The sequence below is a fragment of the Pholcus phalangioides genome, unplaced genomic scaffold (genome assembly GCF_987345545.1).
Source record: "Pholcus phalangioides strain wild (caught in Gottingen) unplaced genomic scaffold, Ppha-v1.0 ptg000005l_1, whole genome shotgun sequence".
Taxonomy (NCBI): Eukaryota; Metazoa; Arthropoda; class Arachnida; order Araneae; family Pholcidae; genus Pholcus; species Pholcus phalangioides.
The window spans coordinates 12,014,810-12,030,278 of NW_028301598.1; the positions used below are offsets into that span (position 1 = coordinate 12,014,810).

General features: G+C 38.3%; 1 protein-coding gene across 4 annotated transcripts in view; it reads left to right on the forward strand.

The window, feature by feature from the left end:
• LOC149086305 (uncharacterized) overlaps window positions 1-15,469 on the forward strand; it is a 190,067-nt gene that overhangs the window by 90,168 nt on the left and 84,430 nt on the right. The window contains exon 1 of one of the 4 annotated variants that reach the window (XM_089232330.1): window positions 2,041-2,292. The exons of the other annotated variants lie outside the window; for them this stretch is intronic. Coding sequence (XP_089088456.1) covers window positions 2,241-2,292 — 52 coding nt within the window. The 5' untranslated portion in view covers window positions 2,041-2,240. Of the gene's footprint in view, window positions 1-2,040; window positions 2,293-15,469 lie in introns of those variants that run through there. 4 annotated transcript variants of the gene reach the window in all.

Here is a 15,469-nt window from a genome sequence, read left to right on the forward strand (position 1 = left end):
ATAGTTATTTTCTTCTAGAACCAAAACCGGAACTGTCATAACCATTGAGTGATTACACCGCCATCTATTTTATTACTTTACCGCACACTGACGACCGTTTCTCGTGCCGCAGAGGCGCACACATTTCAACCCTTCCACGTGCAAAAACAAATCATTTTTTCCAAGATCGAGAAGAAAAAATTAGGTAGGAAGAAAAGTAGGAGTTTATGGAAAGAGAAGAAGCATGTACAAGAAGAAATACAAAGAAAAGGGAATATATGAAGTTACACTCAGCCTTTTTTTTTTCTTTTTAATGTGTCACCGAAATCAGGAAGTAGAAAAGAAATGGCTGCACGACGTTAGGTGCACTTTTCAGATGAGATGGTCACGCCATTTCCGCACATTCAATCGTGAGTATGACCAACGTCCTACCTACACAGACATTTCTCTCACGTTACCTAGTGTTTGGTACAGTGAGGATTCTAAAGAATAGACAGGATTATCACTCTCTGTGCTGCCTCTTGCATGGTAAGACATAATTTGAATAATTAATTTCGGTATTATTTCATTTTTCCATTGTCATTAGTCATCAAGCAATCAGGGAGTTACATTTGAGTCAATGGCGTATATGCAGCATTCGATTTTATGACATGTTTGACTTATTCAATAATGCTGGGTTATTTCGGGGTGTCAGTTACCTATACGCCGCACAGAAGAGCCACGGCATATGTTTCGGAAATCACAGGTTTATAGAGGTCGGTTCTAAATTCATGGGATAAGATTTAAAGCCCCGTTCACATGTGCAAAATATTGCGGTAGCATTAGGAGTTCTAGCATCCGCTTGACGACTTTTTGCGTTCGTAAGGAAAGAAATGGAGAGCTGTTATTGGTGAAAATTCTTGAAGCGGGTTTTAAATCCGCTTTTTCTATTTCCCACGTGAACGGGTCTTAAGACGTGATATAAGAGACCTAAGTGCCTAAGCGAAGATTTTTGATCATAGAATGTGCGGTCGAATCGCAATAGCAAAGGCGGTCGGTAGATGGTGTTTTTAGAGTGCACACAACGGCACTTCAGTTTTTGGCAAAAAAATGGCCTTACAAGCAGGAAAGTTTTAGCATCTATAATAGACTATTCACATGAAGTCACATTTATAGACGTGTGCTGTGAAAGAAAATTCTACCAATGCCTGTGGGTGTGCAATGAAAGGAAATTCTTGCAAAAACCATAGGCTTGCCGTAGAATGAAATTTTCTAGCAATAAGTATAGGTGCGCCGTGGAATCATATTCTGTAATAAAAAGTATAGGTGCGCCGTGGAATCATATTCTGTAGCGATAAGTATAGCTGCGCCGTGGAATGAAATCCTGTAGCAATAATTATATTTGTGCCGTGAAATATATAGGTGTGTCTTGAAGGAAAACTCTCGCAATAAGTATAAGTGTGCCGTGAAAGGAAATTCTTGCAATAGGTGTAGGTGCGCCGTGCAATAAAATTCTCTGGCAATAAATACAGGTGTGCCGAGAAAGAACATTTTACAGCCATAAGTATAGGTGCCGTAAACCAGTGACTTGGTTAATTCATGCGTGAACGCTTTGAATCCTGCATAGAGTAGTTGCATCATAATCGGTCCAAGGGGTCCAAGTCCCTTCAGAATCAATTTCAAAACGAAATGTCACGATACCGTAATATCAAGAAATACCCATCATACATTAGTCGTCTATACACGTGTAACTTGACAAGAGTTATAATGACACTAATATGACAAAAAAAGACATAAAAGAGACATGGATGTCATCATATAACTTTGATATGACCGTCATTTTATTTATGTTCCGGGGTGAGACACTCTCTCACTATTATTTCCCCATTTTATTATCTTCAACCCCTTGATACTGTATCTCGGTCATTTTATTCTTTTTTAAAGGAAGGGGGAAAAAATATAAAAAAGAAGAAATGGTTTCAGTCCAAATAAGATGCGCAGTAGATATGTGCGGTAGCAAATTGACGGCATTGATTATTTTTACACGCTCTGTCGTCTGCTCTTCTTTCTCTGTCTCACGCAACCAACAACGGCGCTGTCGTCTGCTCGACTGTTATGGGGGGGAGTTGAATTTCGTGAAAGTTTTGTGAGTGTGCCGTGTCTGTGTGTGCTGTGTATTATTATTACATGCCGGAAATATAAGTCCAATTCTTATCGGGATAACAGTCGGAATATAATACGTTCAGACTCTTGCAAACGTAAATAAGATCACAAAGATAAGTATGAGGAGTGCATTGGGAATCCGATTTCATCCACAGGTATATACCGTTACCGGTAAGTTGTATACTCTTGTAATTAAGTATTCGTAATTTAAGGATTAATATGCCTTTCATCTATAACACTAGACAGAAAATTGGAAAATTGTCTGCGTCGTGAATAAAAACAGTCAGTTCCTTTGTAACTCGGTGTGCTGAACATGAATCTGACCATAAAAAAGCTGGATTGGATCTGGTTTTCTTTGTAATTTCACATTTAATACATATATAGTAGTACAGTATAAATGCATTGAAATACAATAGAAAAAATAATAAATATGCAGGAAAACACAACATAAATATATAGAAACTTTGCAAATACATAAAGACACAATATTTTAATATACAAAGAAACACTACAAAAATTACATATAAACACAACAAAAAATGCATAGAAACACAAATATATTACAGTAGTATTGTTCATTAATTAATTAACATGCTGATACCTCTGACAAAAAAGGCCGATAGAACGTTTTCATGGTGATATTCTTGTTTCGTTGGTCAAAACCGTTCGGAATTGTGTAATTTCATGTCAGACTTATATGACGACAATTTGTTATTGTTGGACTTTGATGTCCTCAATTTCATTGTTGACCACAGACACCCCTCATAAAACACTTTTTTGAACACTTTTTGCATGGTAGTATTTCCAAAAAGAAGACTGATGGAACTTATTCATAGTGATAATCATACTCAACACGCACTTTCATTGTCGTCAACAGATACCACTCGCATGAAGCACTTTTTTCACACTTCACATGTTAATATCTCAAAAAAACAAGAGCCAATAAAACTTTTTCATAGTGATAATCGTGTTCAGCAAATCAAAAATCATTCCGAATTGTATATTTTCACGGCGGACAAAATTTCATTGTTGTCCAGTGAATCAAACTTTAAAATGTAGTCGAGCCCGCTTATAATTAAATGCTGCGAAGTTTATTCGTTATAACAAATTACTTTCCGTTCCAGTCAACATGTAATACCAAAATAATTTTGAAAATTTCGCTTATAGCGAATTGTCGTATTTATGGATATCGGACGTATAGAAGATTTTAGCTCAAAATTGAATTTTTTTATGGGATTAATTTTCATAAAATCGAAAGTTATCTTGTCAGAATGTGAAGTACTATTGTACTATTCCAACAACCAGCTATGGGTGTGTTCTGTCAACGCCATCTGTAGCTGGGCGAGATATCTTGCTAAATATAGCGCTTGTTCTGTTCATTCCCAGAATCACCACTCGAATAAAAAGGGATCGACATAACCACAGTTTCGTTCATGTCAGTTTCTCAGTCTTTGTAAACCACAGGACCATTAAAATGCCTGTAACAGTTCGACGGACTACTCACAGCCGTGGTTCTCTTGCATCTCAGCCAATGTTTAACCCCCACGGCTTCCCAGAATAGTCCAATAAAGAACCACTGAACCAATACATATCAGTATCAACAGTTCGCCCCTGAGAAGGTTGGAAATGCCCTTCGAAGTTGTGACGCACACTTTGAGAACCACTGATTTGTAGTATCTGGTTCTAACATTTTATTCAAACCTATGTGAATATGGTTAATCGCTACGAACGTGAACAATTTTAATTTTAATTTCAATCAAATTCTCAATTCTCCGAAAGCGCCACCTGTCTTATCTTTGTGGACTGTAAGTTCAGAGATGATGTTTTCAGTGGATTCCTCTCATTAAACTCGAGTGTTTATCGTGTACTAGTTATAACGAATATCGCGGATAAAGCGAATTTTTTTCACGTTCCCGTGCGAATTCGTTATATCTGGTTACACAATTACAAAATTGAAGGCATTTTAATTGGGGTTTTTTTTGCATCTCACGGCACGCGTAAATTTGCTAGTGAAATCACACCCCCGAACGCAAATGAATTGATTACAAAATGTTTGTATTAACGTTGTTAAATACAAATACTTATATATGGTTATTATACGGCATTGAAAATTCCGCAAAAATCTGTCGTTATAACAGAGGTGTCGCTAAAAACCAATGTTAACGTTCTCAAGACTTTCTAAGTATGAAAAACATAATTGGCTGTAATCTAAATAATGTTATTTCATCATGGTAATATACATATTAGGATTTACATATCTTAGAATGATAAACAGAATGGGGATCATAATTTCTGGGCATCGCCAATTCTCACTAAAATTGTTACTGAATATGTCAATGGAAATCACCAATTATTGCCAAAAATATTACTAAATGTGAGTGAGAGAAATCACCAATTATTGCGGCATATAATGCCGGTGAAATCGTCAATTACTAAATAAATGCTACAGCAAGTATGCAGTGAATTAAATGTACAGTATTTCTGCACAAAAAACAAGAAAGAAACAGTTGGAACGGTCAAATGTGTGAGATGGACATTTGAATGAACAAAAAATAATTTTTTATAAATTTTAATCAAACTCAATCAATCATGTTTACTATGATATTGTTCTTAAATTATATATAAACTAGCATTTATACCCGCGGCATCGCTCGCGTGGATTTCGTAATCTGAAAATTGCTTGGCGATGATTCCTTCCAATAACATTTGAATCCCCCCCCCATGACCCCCTTGGGTGTTGCATTTCCAGAAATCCCGTCTTGGCGAGTCTCTATATTATAAAATATAATATTGACCGAATTTCATATTTATTGCTTCCAGTGGTTTGGGCTCAGTGATGATTGCCCCATTAAAACTTTTGAACCTCTCTCTATATGTACTATATCCCCCTTACAGTATGAATTTAGAAAAATTCATCATTAGCGAGTTTTAACATTAAAAAATGAAACTACTGACATAATTTCATATTTAAAGGTTCTACGATTTTGGCTCAGCAGTTATTGTCCCGTATAACCTTTGAGCCCCCTTGTGACCATTTTAGGGGCGAATTTCGAAAAAAACCCCTCTTGGTGAGCCTTTAAGCAGCTTTCACATGTGCAACAAAACATTCCGGGAAGTTCCAGGTAATGGGGATTTTCTCTACAAACCATTCACATGATGTTTAGTTTATGTCGGTAATCCCCCTCTTCTTTCCGGAAGTCGTCACTGGTTAAGTGGGTTGAACGGAAGTGGTTGATTGAAGATGGCTGGCGAAGGAGTTTACAGTAGTTTTCACGGCGCAAAGGATTATGGGACAGAAGGTCGGTGTCGACCACCAATCCACCCCAAGAAAGATGGGCTTTTTTTTGTGTGTGATGAGCTTCTCTCCCACCTTTTTTTTCCTTACGAGGGGAAAAAAGTTTTCATGCCGGTAATTATCACCAAAGTGACCCCCAATCTTGCACATGTGACTTCCAATCACACACACGGGGCTATACTGACCAAAGTTCATAAATAAAGATAGCTCCAGAGAGAGAGCGGTTTTTCGGCTCGGTATGATTTTCCTGTATTACCTATGAGCAACCTCATGACCCTCTTGGGGGTCGAATTTTGGAAAAAAACCCTACTTAGTGAGTCTTCAGCCCCGTTTAAATGTATAAGATTGGGGAGTCGCTTTGGTGATTATTACCTGCATGGCAACTTTTTTTCCTCATGGGGGAAAACAGGAGGGATGAAGATCCGTCAAAAGAGTCCCATCTTTGTTGCCGATTAATGGTGGGTGACAATAATCCTTTGTGCCACGAGAACTACCGTAAGCTCTTTCGTTAGCCATCTTGAACCAATCACTTCCGTTCAACCCACGTAATCAGTGACGACTTCCGGAAGGAAGAGGGGGAAATACCGACATAAACTAAACGTCATGTAAACGGGTTGTACCAAAAATCCCTGTTACGGGTAACTTCCCGGAATATTTTATTGCACATGTAAACGGGGCTTTTATGTCATGAAATAAAACTACTGACCAAATTTCATATTCATAACTTCAGTGGTTTCGTCTTGACGATGATGAATCAATAAGTCAGTCAGGACATGTTATTTTATGTATATATAGATTATCTCCAATTTTAGTAATGATCGTGATTTGAAACAAACCTAATTAAAAAACGTGACATTTTTATGAAGTTAAAGTAAAATGGTGAAACTCTTGAGCAGAGAGTGTCCCGTTTACGAGTCATACAAATAAGCGCAAGTCATAGCTTGGAGAGCATGCAATAAATATTTTTCTTTATAGTAAGATATCAATAAAAAACAACAGACGAACATTCCCTCAATGTGATGAGCTCTAGTTCTAGAAATCTCTGAATAAAGCGAAGCGAAAATTAACGCGTTATAAGCTTAATTTATAAGGTTCATTATTACTATTCTCCACGAGAATCAGCCGGGACCGGCTTGTAGTCTATCTTATTCGTTTTTATATCTCATGTCTTATCTAAGTATGGATAGCATTCCCATTCATCCCATTATATATATCGTATTTATTTTTGAACGTGGCAATTCTGGTAGAATTCAGGACTGAATGAGGGGAAGAAGGTATTTTTTATTCAGAATCCTATTAGAGAAAAATTCTCTCTGCGCACAATAATCTGAAATTATCCCTTCCTAGACGATATTGGTGTCCCGATGTCGGAGCAGTTGATTTGCGGTGTATGAATTACTCGTGGTCCGTCCAATCCATCCCGCTGAAAATTTTAAACACTTCGATCATCTCGCCCGACACGTGCGTTCCTCCAATGAAAACATATTCAAGAAATCAAGTCTTTCTTCATAACTTAAGTCTTGTGTGCCAACAAGAGCACGCGTAGTTTTCTTTGCACCAGTTCAACCAAGTCTATGTACTTTTGTAGGTATGGTCTCAAAAACCTCATGGCATACTCCACTGCAGGACGAGCTAAACCTCGGAAGAGCTGAAGAATGACTTTAGGAAAACCCGAAGAGATCTTTTTGAGAATGAAACCGAGTATTCTATTCACTTTGTTTTACCATCACTGAACAATGTTCAGAAAACCTAAACCGCTCGTCAATGAGAATTCCCAAATCGGTGACGCTAGTTGCATTCGTGATAGTGACACCAATTAACTCGTAAGAGAAACGATACACTTGTTAACGCTAAACGTCACGCTCCATTCATTTGCCCATGCTGCAATCCTGTTTAAGTTGGTCTGCAGGAACCCCCTATCGCTTTGATTTCTGACTGCCCCCCACCCCTTAGCTTCACGTCATCTCCGAATTTGCTAACAATCCCATCGATATCTTGATCGAATTTATCAATAAAAGAGAAAACTACGGGCCCAAGAACACTTCTTTGAAGAACTTCAATTTTGAAACATGTCCAACCACTCAGAAAATTGCGCGTTCACCCTAACCCGTTGTGACCTATCTCTCAACCACGACTCTACCAAATTCAACAAATTGCCTCCAACCGCAATCTCTTGTAAACGTTTCAAGAGTTTACCATGTCGAACCCGATCGAATACGTTTTGGAGATCAAGATAAACAACATCAATGTTTTCGCCATTTCCTAAAGCCATAGTCACGTGATCATAGAAGCAAAGGAGGTTGGTTACACATGACTTCCCCTTCCTGAACACATGCTGATTGTCCGACAATATACTATTCTCGTCTATGCACTTCACCAATTGCCTTTTGATAATAATTTCCAAAATATTCGAGAGGGAGCTCGTCAAACTTACTGGACGATAACTGGACGGCTTCTCTACTACCCTTTTTAAATATCGGAACAACATTAACAATCTTCCAATCCCCGTAGCACAATACCCTCAGCAACACTTTTTCTTTAAATCTGCGCAAATGTCCCCAATAATTCATTTGCTTATCCCCTAAGGACCCTAGGATAAATATAATCTGTCCTGTTGCTGCGCTTCAATATCCATTTTTCAGAAGTTTTAGGTCTTCCACATCTTCCACCTGAATTTTATTGAGGGCTTTAACCCCCCCCCCCTCCGACACAACCGTAATTTGGATACCATCTTCCCTATTAAAAACCAGCGCGAAAAGTCATTGAAAGCAGTGCCTACATTGCTCTCTACCCTAGATATTTCCATTGGGGAACAACTTTACATTCATTGTTGACATACTTGAAAAGGGATTTTGTACCAGCGAAAATGTTATCCAACCTAGACTCAAGTTCCTTTTTACCTTCACTAACCACCTTCTTCAATGCCCTTTTTTTCAGTAAATGTTGACAGGTCACCTGTTCCACTTTTGTATTTTCTGAATGCCTTTCTCTTTTCAAGATAAAGATTACGTTTTTCCGTGAGTCAGAAGGGATGCGACAAACAAACGCGTGTTCCCGAACAAAGGATATAACGACATGCAAAACAGGGAATAGATTGGCCCTAAATTCCTCGCATTAACGTACCACACCAACTGATTTCAACTGGTCTTTTAAAACTCCCGCTAAAACCTCTCTCAAACGATAAAAGTCGGTTCTTCGAAAACAAGGAACCATTCTGCCGCTATAAGCTTTACCCGAAGAAAAGTTATAGAGAAAACCAACTAACCAAGAAGAGAAACTAACCAAACTTCCGCCAATAAATTGTTCTCATTCATTCATTTCATACGGCAGCTCTAACTTCCACGACTCATTTCAAAATCTAGTTAAAATGTGCAAAAGGATCAACGAAGAGAAAGAAGATTTTCTTCGGTAGTTCACACAGAAACTTAAACGATTTTTTGGAGTCCCATTCAAAACCTGTCAAGTCACAAAATTTCTACCTTTCGTTATTGCATCAAAAGAAATTTCCACCTTAACACGTAAAGAAAATTTGTCGATGCGTTGGTGATTGAAATTTTTGACTTTCACCATTTTCGCGTCTTTTTTGTGTCATGAACAGTGTTGTGTTAGCAAATAAAAAGTGGTAGATAAAGGAGCAATTTCAATCACTAATATTTTAACGAGTTTTCATTTAATTATTACGTCATGAATTCATTTTAGAACTAGGACAATAGAAAAAAGACGCAGTTTTTTTTTGTTGACGTTTCGATTACAAAAACTAAAAAAAAACCTTTTAGCTCCTATTTCCCCCACCTCCTCCAATCAGTTTTTTACGTGGGTGATGCTATAATCACAGCTAAACTTCTTTCTTCTTGCTGATATTGTTTCGCATTTACTTGGATTTAAGAATCAAAACTAAAGTTTATATTCCCCTTTCGCATACTTTTGGTGAAACATCCCGTATGATATTTATATAGACAATACAATTTCTAATTCCATGTGATACACTTATTCAAACTCCACGACAAACACCAGTTGAAAATCACTGGGATAGGGCAGTGAAGCGCAAACATAATTATAATAAAAATTGCTCCATGGTACACATACGTAATCACAGAGTGTTGTTACTAAAATGGAATAACAAATCGAATATCATATCGTCCTCCTCATGCTAGAAGTACGAATGTGAAAATTTTAACTTTTTTTATCAGCTGGTTGGATACCTTATTTTAATACCTAAGTGAATAGGTATCCCTATTGAAACATGCAACAAAACATTTCAGGAAAATAACTTCCATACAGTAAAATGGGTGGAGAAAACATTCAAACATAATTTCCCCCACGTTCTTTTTTTTTTGCAAGGACATTGCACATCCATGCTCCTTGCAGGAGGGGGACCATATTTTATATTTTCTGTACATTTCATAGATTATTACATGTTTTGATTTTCATTTGGTCCACCTCTCCAAAATTTCTGATATGAATAAATATTGATACAAGGCATGTATAAAATGTCTGTTTCCATACTTATACAGGGTGTTCTTTAAGTCCTAATTCGCCCTTTACCATCAACAGTTAGTTGAATGGTTAGAATTTAAACAATTCTCAAAATGTGTTCAAAAATCACCCTGTACCAGATTTAAGAGTGAAATTACAGTGTGTCACAAAATAAGAAATCTTAATTTTTCTACGGTCCTTCTGTGTCTTCCAACTTTCAGTTAAAAAATTATTGCTTTCTAATTGAATTGTACAAGTTGAATGGTAGGTCACTATTCCGGATGCAACAAGGGTCACCTATTCTCATTGACGAGCGGCTTAGATTTTCTGAACATTTTTCGGGGGTGGTCAAAAAAGCAAATAGAATGCTCGGTTTCATTTTCAAAAAGGGCTCTTCGCGTTTTCCTAATGTCACTCTTCCGCTTTTCTGAGGCTTAATTCGTCCTGGACTGGAGTATGCTGTAAGGTTTTGGAGACCATACATACGGAGGGACATAGACTTGGTTGAATGGAGTGCAGAGAAAAGCTACGCTTGCCCTTGTTGGCACACTGGGCTTGAGTTATGCAAACACCAAACATGGCCCCCGCTCTGTCCCTTGGGGGATATAAGCAGGCTACCTTGCGGCTGGGCCACGCTGAAAAAAAGAAAAAGCCCCGCTAGCCACCAAGACCACGGGCCGACCTTCGATCCACGCAAAGGACTAGGGTTGCTAATAAATGGAATAGCTAACCCCCCGGGGGTTGCAAATTCTAACACAATTGGCACGTTTGAAAAGAAATACGACAAACATGTTAGGGTAACTCGAGAAGCTCTATCCATACTTAGAATAACACAACCATAAGTATTCTTTATGGGCATTGTATAATATCTCATCATGTATGTATAAATGTATACTTCAGCGCCTCACGACACAGTGCGTGAAATTAGGAAGGCAGAGTCATGTGTCTCCAGTGGTGTAGATGGTAGCATGCTTGCCCGGTATGCAAGAGGGCTTGGGTTCGAGTCCCGGCGGAGACGTGATGACTTTTCTTTCCGAGCTCACCTCAGCATAATATCCGGAAAATAATTGTTTCCTTAAATGTATATTCTTTGTAATTGCATTTTTAATTGGGTTGCGGTATTTTTTAAATATATGGCATCCATATTTGTTATAGGCATCTTTTTCTCAGCCACCTCGTTGGACTTTTTGGCCTTGTATTCATATTTGAAAGTTGAAACAAAACAAATCCATGTTTGTAAGGGCAATATTTGTTGGACAAACTCATTGTGCTGTTACTTCCTTTTTTCACAGATTTTGAATTCAAATATCTCAGTGAATATTGCCCTTGGAAACATGAATTTTTTTGTTGGACTCAGGAGAAACAGGGCAACAACTTTCTGATTGAAAATTACAAGATGGGGGGAAACGTACAGAAATATAGATTTTTTTTTTTACTTTGGCACAGCGTAATTTCACTCTTAAAACTAGTGCAGGGTGATTTTTGAACACATTATATAAGCATGTTTTAAATTCTCTACGATGAACGGTTGGCGATATAAAGTCCAAATGAGGACTTACAGGACACACTGTATAATATACAATAACTCTTGTAGTATCTGGTAACTACTTGGTTCGTTTTTAAGTTTTTCAATTGATAAATTTATGAATGTTTTTCATAATCGCTGATTTTATGCTTAGTTTGTATATAAATATACAATATACATGATTGCACGGATTATCAAACTTCATGTTGCCCTGTATCCCTCGACATTTTAAATGCAGTGCAGCACCCGTATTAAGACCATTGTCCCATCTTAAGAGGTTCTGCAATAACACCCCTAAATTACCGTCAAAACTTGGTAGCGAATCACATCCCAAAAAATACATTCAATTCTTAAACTATCTCGCGGCACACCGTTTAGGAATCGCGTCGACTGACTTGGCGTGTCTGTTGGGGTCACTGTGCTGCGGTCGATAACAGTGAACACATAACACTGATGTTGATATTTCGTGGTTTTCTCCAGCTTTAATGCTGATTCAAGCCGAGTGAGTTTTTCTACCGATAAACTCATAACAAAAAAAATCCAATCAATCATCATGGCTCACAACTGAAACTAAACGGTTTCTTGCCTCTGGTAAATGATTTCCCGGAAGTACAGAGACCCAAAAAGAGAAGACCATAGTGTGTAAGTGTGTGTGTATGTGTGCGTAATATAAATCTCTTCTCGGTCTTGATGAAATATTCAATATGGCCGTTCATCCTAGCCAACGAAGCGTTGCGAACCGAAGAGAAAATGTCCGGATTCCGGGTTTTTCCGGCATTTTCCTCTGAATTATTCGGATAATTATCTTCTGTGTTGTTGGTAGTAGTTGTGGAGAAAAATACACGGAATAACAATAATAATGGAAATATTAGTTCAACGTAGTTAATTATTAATAAGATCGTGTAATAAACAGCTGTATTCTCTAGCTGCAAGCACTATACATGTGCACGTATCCTACAATGCAGTCTTAACGAATGGGCCCACCCGGGCACGGCCCGAGGTCTAAATGAAAATAAGTTCTGGTGGAAATTTTCGAAATTAAGCCGTCTTTCACTCGAGTGTTTAGGGATCTAGCCTCTGACTCTGCAGGCCTGGGTTCGAATCCCGGTTCAGGCATTCATGTGTCCACTAACACTAACAAATTCCCTGGACGTATCATGCTTATCCTTTGGGAATACGTGAAGATCACGTTATTATTAAATAAGTAGGCGCGCGCGCATTTCTAGTGACGTAGGAGCCTCAGAAAAATCACTCTGCCCGGATCCCCATTATATTTTTAAGAGGGTCCTGTTGTCCGATTCAAGAAAGACCTAGACTGAAAATTCGCCGAAACATTTATGCAAAAAAATTAACACATTATAATACTCCTTAAAAATTTCTCAAGAACGTTAAGCGGGGGGGGGGGGGGGGAGGCCCAAAAATTCATGTTTCACCTGGGGCCCGAACTTGTGAGGAACGAGTCTAGAATGCATATTTTTCTCGAATGCCGAATATCTAGTTACTGTTAGCGAGCTCATGTTTTTATTGTATATCGTTGGGAAAAGTTACGAGTGTGGGATTGTTGATTATGAATGGGAACGAAGCTGCTCCTATTGTGAGACCCTTTTACCTCTCTCATCTCCTTGGAGAGTTCCTCAAGTTTAGTACGCTGTTGTACCGACTCATTCATAATTTCGGCCATCATTGATTGCAAAGATGCGAAATCGAAATTTGACTGCGGCTGTTGACTCGAGGCTACATTAACGGTCCCGAATGAACGGCAAAGACCTTCATTATTTTCTATTAACGTGGCGATTTTAATCGCCGTTGCTAGATCTTGGGGATCCTGGTTTAACACACTTTTTTGAATTCGGGGATTAAGTCCCGCTAGAAATTGGGATAATTTTGTGCGGTCGGCGAGACGCTCCACTTCCGGGCTAGAAAAATTTGCCCCTTCAAGGAAACCGAAAGCCGCATTCTTGATTCGTGAAGCGAATTCTTTGACGTTCTCATTTGCCTTCTGTTTACAACCCGTGAAATTTTGCAAATGATATGTTAAGGGAAATTCGTTGTGGAAAAACTTCAAAAATTCAGTTTTGAAACGTTCATAATTTGTTTCCGATCTCAGTTCCGGACTGGTGGCAACAAATTCGGCAGCGCGTCCTTTCAATTTTGATTTCAGGACAATTAATTTTTCATTATCCTGCCAGTCTGCTAATTTTGCGGTATCCTCTAGGGATTCAATGAAATATTCGGCCGAAAACGACGGTTCTGAACCGGAAAAATTTGCGATTAGCCCTAAATAGCCAGTGATTGTGTTAACCTTTACTTGGGGTGCTTCACCCGATGAATGCACCACACTACTACCACCGTGATTAGGCATTGTAATATACCGCTTACGAAAAGTTATTGAATATTAATATGAAATTACGTAATATATTAATGCAACCTTGGACTCACATTGACACGGTACTGGTCTGAGGCACCATTGTTAGCGAGCTCATGTTTTTATTGTATATCGAGTGTGACCCTACTGCAACATTGATTCTAATCATCCCACTAATGTAAACAACCCAAAATGCCGTGATCGAATTTTATTCATAATCTTACGAATTTTTGTGCTCCATAGATATTCATTGCGCTGTGATTCTAAGTCAATAACCACAGGCCCGTGTAAATGACAAGTCCAAGGAAACAAAGATAAAACAGTTAATTAATCTTTAATTATTAGGCTACTATAAATAAGGGCATTAAATATACGATTTACAAATAGAAGCTAGAATAGTGCATTACATAATTTCAATTTACATGGAGAGTGATAAATGGTTCGTAAAGTCGGAAGTGTGACTTACCCCAAATCCGGTGAAGATCAACTTCACTCTTTCAATGGTGCCCATTTCACGCTTATCTTGTGGACTTCCACAACCTCTCTCTATCTCACTCACTCAGTCTCTGTCTATCTCTCCTTGAGTCTCTCTCTCTGTGTCCCTCAAACTTCATATATATATTTTTCTTTGGCTATCCGCCTACTCCTACCTATATTCCATCAACTTCATTTCATTCGCTAATTCCGATTTTCTTTCCTAAATTTTCTTTTCCGAACTTCTCTTCACTTTACATTATTGGATAACATTTTCCTATGGACATGCGTTTCATTGGCTACTGCTATCCCTTTGGTTCGGTTGACGTTCCTGTGGGAACTATTCCCGGAATTCACAAATCTCCTTTCACCTAATACCATCTGCTCTAACCCTGGACTTTCTCACGCTTTTACCTGTATACAAAATTCTGACCAGCTGCAAATATCATTGAAATATGAGCGCGGCCGCTGAATTTTATTACCATATTCTTCTTATACAACTTATACCGATTTCTTTCATAGTGTCCTGCACCCTTTATGCGATTCATTTCAGTCCCCATATTTATAGATCTGCTTATCGCTACTTTTTATACTACTTCTTCGATTCTGTATTCCTTACGTGCTACGCGCCAAATTTATAGGTTTCTTTCATGATCCATATTCTTTGGGACTCTAACTCCTAACACCTGGATAACACCTGGCTGGTATGGCTTTGAAATACATAATTTCAAAGTCCATCCTTTCATACCATTATTCCTCGAACGATACGATTATTTAACTTTGCTAATTCCTTTACAGTATAGCATTACTTACGTCATTTCTCATTCTTATGCGTAAATACTCTTCTGGGATCAATCATACACCGCCTGGGGCTGGGCTCTTATTATTCTTTTCCATAGTAGGTGACTTAGGTTGTGTCAGACTCGTAAGGTGGCTTTACTCGAACCGGGTGATCATGATGCAGTATGGTGTCAGGTACATGTATAACACTGCACTGGACAGGACGGTGTTAACGCATTGGCCCACCCGATGGCGTCGCGATGATTAAATTTGGTACTAAGATTTTTGAGAATAAGTGTATGAATTTGCAGGCAGGAACTTTCAGCTAAGTCACTTAGCGGGGAGGCCCCTCCGTGCTGTTATGATGGCTCTGGTCTCAAACACTTCGAAATACAGTCAAGTACATTTATAATATACCTTGGATATAACATAC